The following is an 18,386-nucleotide window of genomic DNA, read 5'->3' on the forward strand; positions in this document are numbered from 1 at the left end:
CAAGCAGCACTCCTGCAGCACCATCCCCATCCAAGAACCTGTTCCCCAATCCTACCGATGGTAAAAACAATGTTGGTGAGACCCCATTGCAAAAGGGAGAGGACGAAGTCTCCTCTCCCATTACTGAAGCTTAATTCTTCTCTTGCCGTGTGGATTCTTTTATCTGGTAAGGTGTTCTCATTTCTGTTTTCTTTGCATATCACAGACGGCTAAGTATATTTTCTTCCCATACCTGTTCTTGCATTAGGGACAATGCAATGTTTTGTGTAGGGGGAAGGGAACTTAATATGTTGGTATTTTAATTGTTCAAATATTATGCACTACCACCATTCATGATTGTTTTGGGGGTAACGATAAAAACATCCCCCCCCCCAAGTTTTTGTTTTTTTAGAGAGGCTGCCCCTTTGAACAATCACACTAAGCCATAATGAAGGATAGTTTGTTGGTCCCTTATAACGTGCCGAGTTAGTTCCAAGGGGGGGGATAGGAACTATTTAAAATTTTGTCCGTTAAGGCTGACTTCTTTTCTTATGAAAAAGTTTACACAGCGTCACTAAGTAGATTTAAGACACAAGCTTAGTCACCTTGTGACTAAGTCAGCTTCTTTACTTGAGTCAGAAAATAACACTTAAAGTCTATTCCTGAACTCAGCTTCTTAGTAAACTTAACTCAGCGTGAGTTCTTTACTTAGTCAGTTTTCATAGCAAGCAATATATATTAAAGGAGTTTAAAGGTTAGAAAGATATTACTCAGCAGACTTATCCTGGTTCGGCCTCTCCGCCTACGTCCAGTCCCCGGAACTCGTTCCGAGCTTTTTGAATTCTCTACTGAGCTCTTTAAAGGTAGAGCACGAAACCTTTTGCAAATAGAAGCTGAGTATAACAAGAGTAACTTCCTCTATACCTCTACTCACTCCTATATCTATGCTGAGTACTATAACCGAGTACTCATCCTCTCCTTTCTATTCTTCTAGAAATGATAAAGTATTTGTCCTAGACAACGATTGCTAAGACACTTTAGATGATTGGAAATCACTCTAGATTTTTACACAATAATATGGAAATTGGTGTAAGGTATTTGCTTTGCTTTTCTCACAGAATCTTCGAGTATGGATTTGGTCAGCGTTTTGACTAATTGAAGTTCTGCATCGATTGAAGCAAATGGATGGCCTTTATATAGTGACACTTGAGGCACCTGGTCATTTCGAATTTCGAAATAACCATTGGAGGGAAACGGCTTCCTGTCGTTGTCACTTTGGGCGTGCTCAGCGTCGTTGGCCAATAGGATTCATGCATCTTCTGTCTTCGTCAGTTTTCGGCAGAATGTTTTGACATTTAAGGAAAAGTCCACGAGACAGCTTTCTGCGTCTACTGAACTTTTCCCAAAGTAGAAATACTTTGTCTGGAAGTTGAACATTGTCTGCCGCTGTCCAGACTGCTTTTGTCGTCCAACTCAGCAGCTTCTGCTTGAAGCTTTTGCCACGAAGGCTTCTCGATCCTTCTCTTGCTGAGTCGTCGTTTTAGTTGATACGGCTTCATTTTGAACTCTTGGGCCGAATGGTCTTGATGTGTTGACTTGGGCTTGACTTCCACTTTATGGGCCTTTGGGATTTTTAATCTCAATGTTTTATACACAATTAAACTTAACATTGAACAAACACATTAGTGTAATAAATCAAAGCATTTAAATTTAATGTGTTAGAATATTTTTATCATTACTTAAATAATTTTGTCAAATCAAAATCATGTGGAAAGGTGTTTCAACATAGTTTAGCTTGAATAATTGCATAAAGGAGTCAATAGAGGTCAAAAGAACTAAACTCATAAAGACTAACTGTTCTTAATCTTCATTGAATCTGAAATTCAACATATTTGAGGAAACAGCCCTTAGATCTAAGAGTCCAACACACCAATCAAGTGAGGAATTGAGCCAATACAATCGGACATTGTTTTTTCTTGAGAGGACCATCTTGAACAAGGAGTCCATGACTTGTTTTGGATGCCTGTTCGGACCTTAGGAAAGGAACTCAATACCAGCATGATTTGGGCATTAGGATATTCCCCAACAAACACATACGATCACCCTTCTCTCCATACCATTAGAACAACCACTTGAGCCCAACGTTTTCCTTGGTTAAACCATCTTGAACGACCGCCAGACCATCCTCAATCCCAAAAAGACCACCGAGAGGACCGTCGAATCCATAAAAAGTTTGAGCCAAGAAAATCATCATTTAAAAGTTTGTTCTATTATGAACTAAAATAAAAAGACAAGCCAACAAAGAAAAGAATCATTAGCACTCTTGTCTAAAAAACGTTCAACAGAACACAAAAACGATCATGGAAATCACACACCTCTGTTCTGGCTCAAAAACAAAAAAAATGAAATAAGCTCGACAGTCCTCATTAGCCAAAAATTGCCTTCACTACACACCCAATCACCCTAATCCCATTACAACCCGCAAAAGTCCCAATGAGGGTATAGGTTCCTATACAAAGTGTCAAACAGACCGATTCTCAAGTTCAATGGACACACCTGTTCTTGCATTGGTTGCATGAGGGAAATAATCAATACCCCAAACACATTCCCCTGGACTTGGTGATCGGGCTGCAAGTCAAACATGTTAAAATTTAGAATTCAACTGTAGAAGTGAACAAGGATAGTTGGAAACGATAAAGTTCTTTCTGGTTACATATTTTCTCCTGCTATTGCAAATATTTCTAGCTGTTCTAACCTCCATGAAAGTCAGTGCTGATATGAAGAGAGTGAACATCTCTATAAAGACAATTGTTTGAGGAGAAGCAATACATTGTTTTGGGGGTATTTTGATGAGTGTAAAATGTGTATAATATTTTATGGCAATTTTGGGAATAAACGAATAATAATGCAACATATCGTTCTCATAATACATTGTTTTTCTCAGATTGTTTATTATAGAGCAGCTGCCTATTCGGTAGCAAAATCCACACGGTGAACAAGCAGGAAAGGAGTGCGGACAAGCGAAGAACAAGGAAGAGAACAAGAACTCATGGGAACAATTTGTACCCGAGGAACTTGATCAATCATCCTTAAATCATTGGAGACCTTTTCGGAAGAAGAATTAATGCTGGAGGCATAACAACCATCCCCCACAGAAGAAATCATCAAGCATGGGCGGACTGCTGTGCTGCAGACTATTCCTGACTGTCAGAACAGTCTGCCAGACCATATCTTCTCTATTTTATTTTATCTTGAACAATCATTTCTGAACAATTTCGGGCTATTTAAGAGCCCTCATTTTGTATGTTGATCATTCAGATTTCCGGATCTGAAGCCTAGTTGTGTAACTTTGTTTTATGTGTTTTAATGCATTGTTGTTTTCTTCATTACACTTTTGTTTTATCTCATTCAACCATGAGTGAGTAATTCACTAAACAGGTATGCAACGGAGCAGAAACAGGTAAAAAGGGCAGGTTAACTCCCCTCTAAACTCATTAAGTATGTGTGGCTTGGCTGTTCAATGAGTAATTAACGTTAAATAGGAGCAGCTAACCTATTTTTAAGCAGAGCAATCACGAGGAGCCTCTCTTTGCAAAGATGAACTTTCATTGAGCACATTTAATTATGAAACAGAGACGTAATTAATTAAATGTTAAAGGTTTTAGTTGTTCTAGCTAAATGCTTTCCTGTTCTTAAAGCTTAGAGATACATTAATCTTAAGGAGACTTATTTTAATTGTCTCTAAAGAACGTTGGGAACAAGGGACACCTGACTCAACCGATTTTCGTGAAAGATACTTTAAGCCAAAACTGTTCCCACTCAATGAACAAGGAGTGGAGTGCCTGTTCTAAGACCTTTTTGTGTATGCTGTGTACCTGTTCTTTTCTCATTTGAAGTTAAACTTAATTCTTTGCTTATTTTAAGTATTATACTGTATCAAACCACCTTCAATCAACTTAAACGATTGGTTACTTTCAAAACTTGGCTATACGTACTTTTATGGGAGTGTGAGTGTGCCTGTTCTATCCTCGTGGAGATGATATCTACTTATCACTTTATTACTTGTACCTAGTGCACTTGCTAGTGTTCACGTTTTTAGGACAACAAAACCAAACCGAAAAACCGAATTCAATTAGTTCAGTTCGATATGCGGTTTAAACTGCACCGATGCACACCCCTACTTATGAACCTATTGAAAAAGTAGGTGGGACTAAAGTCTTAAAGACTGAGGATAAATGGATAAATGAAGATCTCAAGAAGCTGCAAATAAATGCTTCGACTATAAACATGTTTCACTGTGCTCTGGATGCTATAGAATAGAATTAGATCTCAAGTTGTGAGACGGTCCAAGAGATATGGAACAAACTGGAAGTAATCTATGAAGGTACCGGTAAAATACAAGAGTCAAAAGTAATCAGAATATGAGACTATATGAACTGTTTGAATGAAGGACGACGAAGGCATATCTGACATGAATGCAAGATTCACCAATATCATCAAAGAGCTTAAAAGGCTGGGAAAAGCTTTCTCATAAGAGGAACAAGACAAGAAGATGCTCAGAAGCCTTTCGAAGAGTTGGTAGGCCAAGAAAATGGCTATTGAGGAGGCTTAAAACTTGACGACCTACAAATATATGATGAGCTCATCTGATCTCCGATGACTCACGAAATCTCTATGAAAGAGCTTTGAAGTCAAGGAGAAGTTAAAGTATAAGAAGCAAGAATCAATAGTTCTGAAGGCAGACACTATTGACGAAAGCTCCACTAATGATGAATAAATGGCTACATCCACCCGCAAAATGAAGCGAATGTTCAGGAAAAATGATCAATATGGGAAGAAGCCATTCAGAAGGTATGAAAAGACCTGACATGAGTATGGTGATAGTAAGTTCAAAAAGGAATCCTAAAAGCCCATCACTTGCTTCGAATGTCATCAGCCAGGGAATATCAAGTCTAACGGCCCAACTTTCAAAAAGAGAAACGACATGGCAAGAAGGAAATGGTAGCCACTTGGAGCGACAATAATGAAACATCATCCTCTGAGTATGAAGCTACTGAAACGACAATTATAGGCTTCATGGCTGTAGAGATGAAAGCACCCAGAGCTGCTGAGGTTGCTGAGTCATCCAATACCTCCGATGAAAAAGAACTCGATCAGAACACTGAGATAAATTCCCTATCCTTATTTTGCAAAGAAATGATTAATTCCATGTGTGATCTTTATTCATTAGTGAAAAAGTTAATAAGAAGAGCAGGGCATTAAATAGAAGATGTGATGAGATAGAGGAAGTTAAACTCGGAGATATCTAATATCTTCTTTAATACAACACTCGTCAAGATTAAAATATTCAGATGACAATGAAGTTTGTCACTCAAGTCTATGAGGAGAATAAATCCCTTAGAAAGGACATCACATTAATTCAGAGTCATCTAGTGACTTAGAAGAGAAATAACCACCATCACTAGTATTCTAGAGGCAAAGCTTCGAGTCGGAAATGATGGAAACCACAATCGGAAGCTGTTTGCAACTTCTATGGTAAAGTAGGCCATGCTATCGAGTTATGCTAGTATAAAATGACTATTATGATCAATATGATGAACAAACTGTTAAGACTAACAAAAGAGGACTAAAAAAGACTTGAGTACCTGTGAAGAAATAATCATTTTGTATGTTAAAATAATTATAAATTTTGTAATGTAGAACTTATTTATTAAAATAAAAGCATCTCCAATAGAGTATAATGAACCACTCATTATACTCATTTATTAAACTTTCTTCCATTGGAGTGAATTTAATACATTGAGCATTTATCAACTACTCATTGTTTATTGAACTTTTACTTATTTTTATATATATTATTTTTATTTTTAAAATAATATGATAGGTTTAATTAATTGATGAATCTCTTGTGATTGATGAATCTATTATATGATTGAGTGGGTATAGAGTTTAACCATTTGCGTTAGATAAATTAATAAATGGATGATGTTATATGTATATTAAGTGGTTATGAGTATGTAGTATTGATGATTTCTTAGTAATAAAGATATTATAAAATTATCAAAATAGGAGGAGGATTATATGAATTTATAAAGTGATTTTTTTATCTCTAAATTTGATGGATGGCAATGAATAAAAAAATATAAAAAATTATAATAATGTTTAAACATATTATATTAAAAAATAAATAAAATTGATGAAAATAAATAATATTATTGTGTTCAGTAAAAATCATATTGAGATTATAATTTTCAAATTCAAAAGAAGAATTTCAAAATAATATTGTCATTCTTTTCTGATCAAACCAAGACACATGGAATATGTCCTTGGATTCCAAACCAGCTTCTTGTCAGCATCATTTCTACACCTTAAACCCATCTGATCACACCCACAACATCCCAAACCCGAACCCTGTTTTTATTTTCCTCCAAAGATGGTCCCTACTTCATGCTTCCAGGACACATTTGTAATATTTAGCAAAATCAGTTGCATTCATGTCATTTACTTAATAACTGCAGATCATTTTTTCATAACAATAAAATAATTAAAATTATAGAGAGAGAAAGTGTTAAGACACGTTTTTAGCCTCCTTCGTTGCCATTTCTCTGATCCCCCTCATTTTCTCGCCTCTCTGTTAACGATACAGAGAGAGAGAGAAAAGGGGCGAGAGAAACCAGACCTATAAGTAGCTTATTTCCTTCCTACTTTAACTCTCTCTCTCTCTCTCTCTCTCTCTCGCTCTCCACTACTCTCTGTGTGCGCGCGCGTATTTTCTCGTTGTTTCTTGAGGGAGAGTGTTTATAGTCGCGAAAGACTCTGTCTTTCCGCCTACATTTCTTCACCATGATCTCCTTGAAAAGCACTTTTTTGGTAATTTAAAACCGCATCCATTTCTCTTCTTACGATCTTTAGCTTCTGTGCTTAATCATCTTTTGATTTTATAATATAATATAGCATCGAACTATCAGCTTGCTTGTAGATTATTCTTTTGCTCGTTGTGTTTCTTTTAGCTGATTTTTAGATTATTATCTAGGTATGTTGTCGATTAGGTTTCTTCCTCTGGGTTTTATGAAGAATTGCAAATTACTTAATTTTTTTTGAAGGAATTGATCCTGTAGATTAGCCATATCTGGGCTTAATCTACTCGTATCTCTTCCACTTCAATTTATTCGGACCGAATTATTTGATTTACATAGATGTAAAACCCCTTGTTACTCATTTCGATTTCTGGGTTCCTTTGGTTATCAATTTACAACTATTTAGAATTTTTAATGTTGATAATTATTGATTCTCGATACACTTAAGTCACTCCAAGTTTTGTGGATTTCTGATCAGGGTAACGCGGGCATCTCCGGCTCGTACAGCCGTTTGTCGGCGAAGCAGAGAGGGCTAGCTCCTTCCAAATTGAAAGTAGTCGCGCTAAATCCAAATAGGGAGAGAAACGGTAGCGTTTTGATGGAAAGCACACTGCAGGAATTGAGAGATGGAGCCACTGTACTTGATTTGGACAACAAAGCCACCGTTGCTGGTGGAGTCCAAGATATATATGGCGAGGATTCAGCCACTGAGGACCAGCTTGTCACGCCTTGGTCGCTCTCGGTTGCTAGGTGAGTTCATGGATTATTTATTGTTTTACTAAATATAGATTTGTTTTTTTTTATTATTGATATTATTTCAATTTGGTGTGTTTCGATGATACCAATGTTTGGTTCCTTTTGATTTTTCATTTTATTCATCCGTGATATTGATGTTTTTAGCTTCTTATGCTGTTGATGTATGTGCATGTTTGAGTTGTTCTGTATCACCTATTGATTCTTTTTGTTTTGCGCTTTTTGGTAGCAAAAGGTGAGAACTGATTTTAGGTATAGAAACAAATAAAAGTCATGTATGATTTTTATTATTATTTCTTTTTATTTTTTTATTGCTTCCCTCACTCTCATGTTGAGACAAATTTATTAATTTATTAAGCATACTGCGTTATTATCTTAGTGCTTTCTTATGTTATGCTGTAGTGCTAGTGAATCCTTGATGGATTTTGATTGCTCTTATGCAAGCTTGTTTGTCTTTGTGATTCTGTGTTTTTTTTATAATAAAGTATGATTTGTCTACATAACCCAAAAAAAATAAAAAACAACCAAATTTTATAAGATATTGTTTAAATTGATTGAGCACGAGTATGCTTGCTGTTTGTAGCAATAGCTCTCTAGGCAGACCGAGCTGTATGAATTCTTCAGTTTCATGATTTCTTTCTTAGTTCTTTTGCTACTTTCTTAGTCTTTAATAATTTCATATGCTGACTTAAAGGTTATGCTGTTCTTTTTCCTTACCTACTCCTTGGTTCCTTTCTTATGTGCTATAGTGGGTATTCGTTGTTGCGGGATCCACACCACAACAAAGGACTTGCATTCAGTGATAAAGAGAGAGATGCCCACTACTTGCGTGGCCTTCTCCCTCCAACAGTAATTTCCCAGGATCTCCAGGTTATTTACTTGTTGCCCGTCTTTGTTTCACATACTTGATCTTATAAAATGCTGATGCAGTAATTGGTACTTTCCAGGTGAAGAAAATGATGCACATTATTCGACAATATCAACTTCCGCTCCAAAAGTACATGGCTATGATGGATCTTCAGGTATCTGCGAAGTTTCCCTGAATTCTGGGGTTAAATCTGTTTACTTGTGATAATTTTTCTATGCAAAGAATTGCTGCTGAGGCAACTTTGCCAGCCAAATGATTCATTGCATGACACGAGCAGCACTAATACTGTCTATTATCTCAGTGTTGTCAAATATAGAAAAGAAAAGGCAAATTACCTTCCAAAGCTGTTTTGCTCATTGTACTTTGTACTACTATGATTGATCCTATGAACGTTTAAAAATTCCTATTCTAGAATCATTGTTTTTGCTGCTTGCACTTCATTGTTCAGCTTTGATGGCAAGTATGAAACAAGTACATCACTGTTGCAGGAAACAAATGAAAGATTATTCTACAAGCTTCTCATTGAGAATGTTGAGGAGATGCTCCCTGTAGTGTACACTCCAACTGTTGGTGAGGCATGCCAAAAATATGGAAGTATCTTCAGTCGTCCGCAGGGTCTTTACATCAGCTTGAAAGAAAAGTAAATCACATAGCTATTTGTCATTCTTCAGTACTTCTTGGATTATCCATTTTGAAGCTGATAAATTGTCTTTTACAGGGGTAGAATTCTCGAAGTACTGAGGAATTGGCCTGAGAAGAATATTCAAGTCATTGTCGTGACTGATGGTGAGCGGATTTTGGGTTTGGGGGATCTTGGCTGTCAGGTGAGGAATATAACTATCTAAATACGCAGTCAAAAGTTCCTGTAATGTATTCTTTTACCCGTTCATCTCTCTCTTTCTCATGCACATACAGATGTAACTAACCAAATTTGATGCATAAATTTCTTAGGGAATGGGAATACCTGTGGGGAAACTTTCCTTGTATACAGCACTTGGTGGAGTTCGTCCTTCATATGTAAGTAACCACATAGAAGTGCTTGTTCATTCCCTTCTAATTTTAGTTTTTTTTCCCCTTCAAGTTTTTACTGTTATTTTAATGAGCCTGATAATCTAATGTATATTTAATATGTAATTCCAGTGCTTGCCTGTAACAATTGATGTGGGAACCAACAACGAGAAGTTGCTAAACGACGAGTTCTACATAGGACTCAAGCAAAGAAGGGCTACTGGGCAGGTATGAAACACTAACATAGCTGGGAATTGTGATGTTTTACTTGAGGTTTGCAGATTCTATATTGAATTTCCTAACATAATTTCTTCATTCCAGGAATATGATGAATTGCTACATGAATTTATGTCTGCAGTCAAGCAGAATTATGGTGAGAGAGTCCTCATTCAGGTAGTTAACCACAGGCTAAGACACTGATGATTTGATTACTATTGTACTTTAACCGTTTATTTGTTTGTTTTAGCTAAGTCCTCTTTTTATGAGCTGCCTTGTAAGTTTTAAATTGGATTTTAATCTGTGTAAAAAACTCCGCAGTTTGAAGACTTTGCAAACCACAATGCCTTTGACCTCCTTGCACAATATGGTACAACTCATCTTGTTTTCAACGATGATATTCAGGTGAATATTGATTGCATATTATAAAATTAGGAGGGTCATTGCTCTAATAATTGGTTGTTTTGTACCAGGGCACAGCATCTGTGGTTCTCTCAGGGCTTGTTGCGGCATTAAAGTTAGTTGGTGGTACCTTAGCTGACCACAAATTTTTATTTCTTGGTGCTGGAGAGGTGAATACTAATAATTATGTTTGTAGTTCAGAATTTATTGGTTTCTATAAGTAACATTGTATCATTATGTGCCAATGTTTCTCAACCTTGTCTGCTTCCAAACACCCCCTCTCCCCTTTCCTTCATTTTCTAGCATTGCATGTCAGCTACTCTGGTATGCTTTTATTGATATGTCAGATTGCTTAATTACAGGCTGGCACTGGGATTGCAGAACTTATAGCTTTAGAGATGTCCAAACAGGTGTATATCACTGTGACAAATCTGATCTTTCTTACTTTGCCTATTTATGATTGTGAACCCTCTAGAGCCAAAATAGATCTTAACAATTACAAGCTCATCATCCCTTGTACAGACAAAAATGCCAGTGGAAGAGACTCGCGAGAAGATTTGGCTCGTGGACTCAAAGGTAGTGAATGCCCATCGTGTTTCTAGCTTATTGAACTTGTGTTATTTTTTTTTCCTGTTTTCAGTTTGTCAGTTACGAATTTGCAAGTGAATTCCTGTGCAGGGGTTGATCGTTAAATCACGTAAGGAATCTCTCCAACATTTCAAGAAGCCATGGGCTCATGAACATGAACCTATAAATACACTTCTGGATGCTGTCAATGTTTGTATTTTTTACTCTCTCCCCCATCTTGTGGTGCAAGACAAAAATGTCTTCTAACTTTCTTTGATTTCTTGTCTGGTTTTCATCAGGACCTTAGGCCAACAGTTTTGATTGGAACATCTGGAGTAGGAAGAACATTTACTAAAGAAGTGGTTGAGGCTATGGCATCCTTCAATGAGGTATGAATCTGTCTCGATCTACTTTTGTGGTTGTTTGCACCATAATTACATAGAAGAGCCAAACAGTGGTACATAGTGATAAGTTAATCATATTATGTGTTTTTTGCATGCAGACACCTGTTATTCTTGCTCTTTCCAACCCAACTTCACAGTCTGAATGTACAGCTGAAGAAGCTTATACTTGGACTAAGGTACTAAAATATATAGCTTCTGTTGCTATTTATCCACACTAAAATCAGCACTCGCATGGGAAAGAACCATATGGTTTATGCTTAATTTGCTGTCTTGTCTTTAGAGACAGAGCACTGCTGCATTGTCAACAGCCTAACAATTCTTTATCTTCATAACTTTTAGGGCCGTGCCATTTTTGCTAGTGGAAGCCCATTTGCCCCTGTTGAATACGAGGGCAAAGTTTACGTGCCTGGTCAGGTAGAATTGTGAACATTGTGGATGATTTGTCATGTTCAAATAATTTATCTATTGGAAAATGACTTTGATTTAATTTTCCTTGTCCTTCAGGCAAACAATGCATACATATTTCCTGGATTTGGTCTTGGTTTAATCATGTCTGGTACTATCCGTGTTCACGATGATATGCTTCTGGCAGCATGTAAGTGGACGAAAAACCACCAAAAGCAAATTTACCTCAAGTGGCTACAGTTTAACTTGTTCATATATTGTTAAATATGGTTAACGAAGTAGTATTTCTTGTTGTTTGATGAGATGAATGTTTATGATTTATTTCGTTGCAGCTGAAGCTTTGGCTTCAGAGGTGACCCAGGAGAACTACGACAAAGGACTCATATACCCACCATTCACTAACATCAGAAAGATATCGGCAAATATTGCTGCCAAAGTGGCCGCTAAGGCTTATGAACTGGGTTAGTCCTTTGTGCTTATATTTTGTATGTCCAGGCAAAAAGACGTATATAAATTTACCCGACTTGCTATCAACTTGGTGCAGGTTTGGCTACTCGCCTCCCTCAGCCCAAGGATCTTGTGAAGCATGCAGAAAGCTGTATGTACAGCCCCTCTTACAGAAGTTACCGGTGATTCATGAAGTCACAAGGGAGTTTAATCCCAAAACTAAGCAGTGGGTAAAAAAGTAGTCAGTTTCAGTTATGTTACAATTATTTCCCCCACGTCTTCTTTTTTCTTTTAATATGATTTATGCTTTCTTTTATACGTTGTGGCTGGATAGGTGGTGGTAGTTGGAGGAATGCAATTGAATATATTAGGAAGAAAAAGTTGGAGTTGAAAAACCTCAGTTGAAAATGAAATGAAATTCAATGGCATCCCAATGATTAGGAATCCAGGAAGATGACATTGAAAAAATCCAATCAGGAACCACTGGATTAATATTGTGGGTTTTAAATTGAACAAAGTAGAATTGTTTTTAGTTTGACTGGAAATTGTGAACTTGTGCGTAGTTGAAATAGTATTTTTTCTTTTCATGATGCATAATGAGTATTGTGAAATTTTTTTGATGCTGAAAACTCTGAATCTCAAAGAAATTGAGAGAATCTGTATTAAGAATCTTTCACGTTTAAACAAGTATATGCAAACATTAAAAAATCATGTAACCAAGTCTCTTAACTTGTATTATGTTATTTTATGAAAAAGAAAGGATAAAAGGTTAATTTGGTCCCCAAATTCACAAGTCATTGCGGCCAATTGGCCTAAAAGAAAAGGCTTAATACATTGTGTACATTATGGCCTGTGAACTTGGTGATTGGCTTGGCCTAAAAGAAGGGGGTCAAATACATGATATTCAAAATTATAACTAAGTTATATCACCAAACTTAATTATTAATATACCATTATTTTCTATAAATTAATAGTTTAAAAATTCTAGATTCCAATTTATAAATCTAAAAAAATATATTTTGACTTGACATATTCCCTAAAAGAAGATAAATACATTATGGCCCGTGAACTTGGTAAACATGGCGAAATAAACTGGTTGGCTTCCTATATTTTGAAAATGTAAAGAAACCTATTGAACTAAGAAGTTCATATTGATAACCGACACATCTTGCATTTGAATATATCTTGCACTAGACTTGAAGCATGCTTCAAGCATGTAATGGGAATTAATTGAACTAAAAGTTTAATATGATAATTCTAATTCATCTTCATCTTTGAAAGCTAATTGGAATCATTTTACACATTAATATCTATTGATCAAACTAAAGTTCTTGTGTAAATCCAAGTGATATCACATATGAGCGAGTCAATTGGTCTTTGTGAAAGCTTCAAGCTATATAAATTTTTTTTGGAGTAAAATATAATATTATTAAGATCTCAATTGTTAGAAATTACCATACAAATTATTATGGCTTAATACATACGCAGTCTTCTGAACTTATCCTTTTTTTTTTTCATTTTACCCCTTAAACTTAAGGGACAACCTATTGACCTCATAAACTTTCAAAAAGCCGTTCAATTTACCCCTCCCTTCCGACGTGGCGCTGACCTGGCAAAATACAAAGCTGTAATAATCCAAGCGCCATGTCGGAGGGGAGAGGTAAGTTGGGTGACTTTTTGGAAGTTTAGGAGGTCAATAGATTGTCCTTTAAGTTTAGAGGGTAAAATGAAAAAAAGAGACAAGTTCAGGAGGTTGCGTATGTATTAAGCCAATTATTATTAATCTATATGTTAATTTAATAGTAATAAAATATGAAGTAAAAAATAATGACAGTGCTTAAGAAAAAAATACCTCATTTCACTTAACAATTATAGCACAAAAGGAGAGCTTTCAAAATTTATTTCACAATTTATCTTTTAATAATAATATGGTCGTTATCTGTTTCGTTCTCTTTAGTTTCCTGCAAACTTTCTTTCGTTCTTAGAATTAAATAAATTTTATATTTATTAAATTTAGATTTGTAGTAAAAAAGAGAATTTGGACCTCTAAAATATTTACTGCATCTAATTGAGATATAATGTAATATTAAATTATTGGTCCGATGTATGGATGTCGTAATCTGCCAGATGCATAGTAAAATCTCTAAGGCGACATGCATTTATTGCGACGACGGAGAGAAGAGATGTAGGGATTACCTACTTGCTATCTAATTATGGGAATTGAGATAACTTCCTCCACTTCAATTATTGTAAATTGCAAAATAAAGTTAGAGAAGAATCGATGCTGCAGTCCGATACTTAAATTGGAAATGACACATTTGATTGGAAATAAATAAGTTGGATGAGTAAATGAGATGAAAATATGAAGTAATATTACTTGGGATACAAGACAGGGTTCTCCCACAACGCTGGATACCAGAACCTTACTTACTCAAAAATGTCTTCAAGGTCGAGCCTCAACTGGATTCATACTCCTACTCCTAGCACCAATTACTGCAATTCTTTGCTAAATCCGTTAACTAGCTAACTCGATGGGAAAAATGGTGAGCTGAAAGCGAAGTAGAACTAACTATTGGAGTAGATAAAGCAGATTGAGACATTTCCAACTTCTATGCTCCAACTGATCTTTCTCGAAAGAAAGAGCTATTAATAGCTTTACATAGAATGTTTGTCATCATTACTTGATAGACTCTATATTTCCTAGTGGATTTGTCTTGATATCGGGAGGGTATTGGTGACCGACCCCTGATAGATGACGCATGTGATAGGAAGCATATCAACACAATTTAAGAACAACTGGATCTTTAGTAGAAGAAGTTGTATTCAAGGGAAGAATTAGAAATATGTTGGGGACTTCCACTATTAAGGAAAAAAATTTCCTCCATCTTTTGCAACATCACCCGGGTTTTCGACGGGTTAAAGAGTAAGGAGATCTTTCTATTTTAACATTTCTAATTTTGTACATATTGCTTTTATTGATCCACATGTTTAGATAATTTATCACGATACTAAAAAATGTAACTTTTGTAAACTGGAAATTGCAAGTTTAGATTTATTTTGTCTCTCTTCTGACTTGATTTTCTTCTCAATTTAGTTTTCCTTACCAGTGAGAAAAATTCAAAACAGAAAAAAAAAGATAAATCGAATAGTATACCAATGAAAGTAGAATAATTTTTTTTTGAATAAAGGTTGGGTAATACCCAATATTATTAAAAGCGAAAGTAAAAATTAACAACAGAGCATCCAGAAAACAACAACTAAACAAAGCGGAAAGAATCCCTACCTAAAGCATTATCGCGAAGGAGAAAAGAACAAAAATCCGAAATTCCATCCCACCAACAAAATTCCGAACTAACTCTACCAAAATCAGCCAACTTATCTGCAACCTGATTACCTTCCCTGAATACATGAGAAAAAAACTACTTCCATTTGTAACATATGCTCCAAACAGTTCTGCCAATCCACTCTCATAGTCCATGGAACCATCAATCGAGAACGAAACAGATGCACAACATAAGAAGAATTACTCTCAACCCAAAGCTTGCGCCACCTACGCAAAAAAGCATAAGAAATTGCAAATAAAACCGCCTGAAGGTCAGCCATGTGCACTAACGCACAATCCAGCGGGAAAGCATAAGACCCCAAAGAACCACCCGTGCGATCCCTAAAAACCCCACCACAACCCGCTAAGCCACCCACAACGGAAGCATCAGTGTTTGCCTTAACCCACAACGGCGGCGGCGGTTGCCAACGAACCGCAATAATCCACGGAGCACGACTGTACCTAGGCTGCAGACCCAAATTCAACAAAATATTCCTCTCCACCACTGAATTCCAAATGGTGTCAAAACCAAAAGAATCCGCACCTCTAATAGCCGCCCAAAGTGAGCGCAAACATAAATGAATGTTAGGAAACTGCTCACCAAAAATACAATCATTCCTAGTTTTCCAAATCACCCAAACTGCATTTACAATTGCACAATACCACAAACATCTTATTTGAGAGCTAAAGCGATGAGCAAAAGCATGCTGAATAAAACCTGACAAAGAAAGCGTTAGATTCAGTTCCAATTAATTATCCAGTTCCAATTAATTATGTAAATCCATATCTTATCTCTTGTTTCTTCATTTTTATTAAATAAGTTAAGGTGGAAGAGGGGGGGGTGGGGGTGGGGGTGGGGGTGAGATAGGTGATGAGTCTGACAATGACAAGATTGAAGTTTCCTTAGCTTTCTTGCTTATATAGGCATTGTTTGTTAATTTCCATTTTAATAGAATAAATCTTTTGGCCATGCTTAGGGAACTTTTAGTGGATTACTATATATAGTGATACCCAGCCCCAATTTCACACTTCCAGCCCCGACAAAAGACGTAACCGCCCTTTAGCCAAAAATTAAAAATTCCAAACCCTCCCAAATACATTTTGTTCCGAAATCAAAGACAACACGTTTGATGGAGAGCGATCCATTATCACCGCGAAGAGATGAGAATGACGCTGTCCCTGAAGTCGAGGTATTTTTCCGATTGAACTTTTATTGATTTCTGTAATTTTTTTGCAAAAAAAATCACTGTTACGGCCCACGGGCATGTGAGCATCACGCCTCACCATGTGGTGAGGCGTTTGAATATTACGCTCCACCCTGTGGTGGGGCGTGATGTTCATACGCCCCACCATGTGGTGAGACGTGATGTTCATACGCCCCACCATGTGGTGAGGTGTGATGTTCATACGCCCCACCACATGGTGAGGCGTGATGCTCACACGCCCGAGCCTATTTTTGGCGAATTTTCGGGTTTAGACACTGTAACGTTGTAGAAATGTCGCGTATTGGAATGTAATGTTCGTTATTTATCATTTGCAGGAGGTTTCGTTTGAAGATTTTGGCGAAAACGACATTGATTAAAGTTCGCATTTTTTTCCCACACAAACGTTTCAAACATACCATGAAGCTGTTAACTGGGAAAAACAGACGGCAATTGGGATCGGCTTCGAGTTAACCACAACGTCGCACAAGACAGGGGCAAGTCAAAATGGATATTGGTTAAATGTGCTCATGGTATTAAGAATTATTGAAGGAAAAAGGAAATGGATATGGAGGAAGTAGTACGGAGGGATACAAAAACGAAGTACTGTGGTTGCAAATTCCAGATAAAGGTTCTAGAAATCGCTGAATTAGGCGGTTGGGTGGTGAATGGGATTGCTGGAGATAGAGGACAACACTGTCATCAGTTGGCTGTATATCGTCAGGGCTACAAATAGATGAGCGGACTAAGCCCGGGTTCCAAAATTTTTTTTCGTCAAATGAGTGCAGCTCAAGCTAAGCCTTGTGCTATTTTTGCTGCAATCAAAGAAAAACATCCGGGGGATTGCCCGACACAAAGACATGTTTATAACTACAGGGAAAAAATCAGGACTGAGAGATTTGAGGGTCGGGATGTAATCGGTCAGTTTTATCGGCTTGCTATAGATAAGGAATACATACATTGGACGCAAGCGACGCAGGACAGTAATATTGTGACTCACTTATTTATGGCACATCCTACATCGAGCACACTGTTCTGATCTTATTACTTGTTTGTTGGTATGGATTCAACATATAAAACAAACAAGTATAAGATGCCATTCTTTGAGATCATTGGAATGACGCCTTCAAACAAAAACTTCTTGATCGCCTATGCAATCATGAAGGATGAAACTGAGGGAAGTTATATGTGGGTGTTACAAAAATTGAAGCTTTTGCTCCAATCTGATGTGCATCCGACAGCCATTGCTACAGACTGGGAGTTAGGCCGGATGAGATCGGTTCGTGAGGTATTTCCTCATAGTCATCATCTATTGTGCACATGGCATATTAATAAAGATGTGGAGGATAGAGTAGGCAAGTTGTGTGGCTTGAAGGTTTTTGGTGAAATTTTTAAGAATTCCAAATGGAAAAGTATAATTGAAGCCCCGACAGTAGCCGCATATGAGGTGGCAGTGGTATCCATGAAGAATACTACTGCCAACTGGCCTCATGTGATAGAGTACGTGGAGACCACATGGCTAGTGCATAAAGAGAAGTTCTGTCGAGCATGGACGAACAAGGTGTTGCACTTAGGAAACACCACAACTTATCGAGTGGAGAGTTCACATGCACAGTTGAAACAATGGTTGAATTCATCTACTGGTGCACTCGATACAGTGTGGGTGAAGGTGCACAAGGACATTAAGGCTCATATCGATGCGATCAAGTAAGACATTTATTATGTTATTTAATTTAATCTTTTAAATTTTAATACATTAGTTTTGTAATCCTTTACTATATATAATCAGATACTCACTCGAGGACTCGAGAAGAAGATCTGCGGTGGCTCACTGTAAAGAACCTTTCCAGTACCTCGACTTACACGTTTCACATTACTATTTGCGTGTACTGAATGATGAGCTCAAACGTATGCACGTATTGAGTATGGATATGGTAAGTGAATGCGGATGCGTGT

At 36.8% G+C, this 18,386-nt stretch overlaps 1 protein-coding gene across 3 annotated transcripts; it reads left to right on the top strand.

Annotated features, from left to right (window-relative positions):
- The first annotated feature begins 6,567 nt into the window (after positions 1 to 6,567).
- On the top strand, positions 6,568 to 12,496 carry LOC136222432 (NADP-dependent malic enzyme). 3 transcript variants are annotated; one of them, XM_066010178.1, is made up of 21 exons: positions 6,568 to 6,849; positions 7,315 to 7,586; positions 8,339 to 8,459; positions 8,537 to 8,611; positions 8,946 to 9,097; positions 9,176 to 9,281; positions 9,409 to 9,474; positions 9,598 to 9,693; positions 9,787 to 9,858; positions 10,003 to 10,086; positions 10,155 to 10,253; positions 10,446 to 10,493; positions 10,606 to 10,659; positions 10,762 to 10,860; positions 10,950 to 11,039; positions 11,153 to 11,230; positions 11,394 to 11,468; positions 11,559 to 11,649; positions 11,792 to 11,920; positions 12,004 to 12,136; positions 12,241 to 12,496. In XM_066010178.1, the coding sequence occupies exons 1-20, from the start codon at positions 6,823 to 6,825 to the stop codon at positions 12,090 to 12,092; spliced, it is 1,923 nt and encodes a 640-aa protein (XP_065866250.1). In that variant the 5' UTR covers positions 6,568 to 6,822; the 3' UTR covers positions 12,093 to 12,136; positions 12,241 to 12,496. The 3 variants fall into 3 exon arrangements, with proteins under 3 accessions (XP_065866250.1, XP_065866251.1, XP_065866248.1); XM_066010179.1 differs by having other exon boundaries at positions 12,004 to 12,132; XM_066010176.1 differs by having other exon boundaries at positions 12,004 to 12,496.
- The last annotated feature ends 5,890 nt before the right edge of the window (positions 12,497 to 18,386 follow it).

This window comes from Euphorbia lathyris, chromosome 3 (assembly GCF_963576675.1).
Source record: "Euphorbia lathyris chromosome 3, ddEupLath1.1, whole genome shotgun sequence".
In the NCBI taxonomy this organism is placed as follows: Eukaryota; Viridiplantae; Streptophyta; class Magnoliopsida; order Malpighiales; family Euphorbiaceae; genus Euphorbia; species Euphorbia lathyris.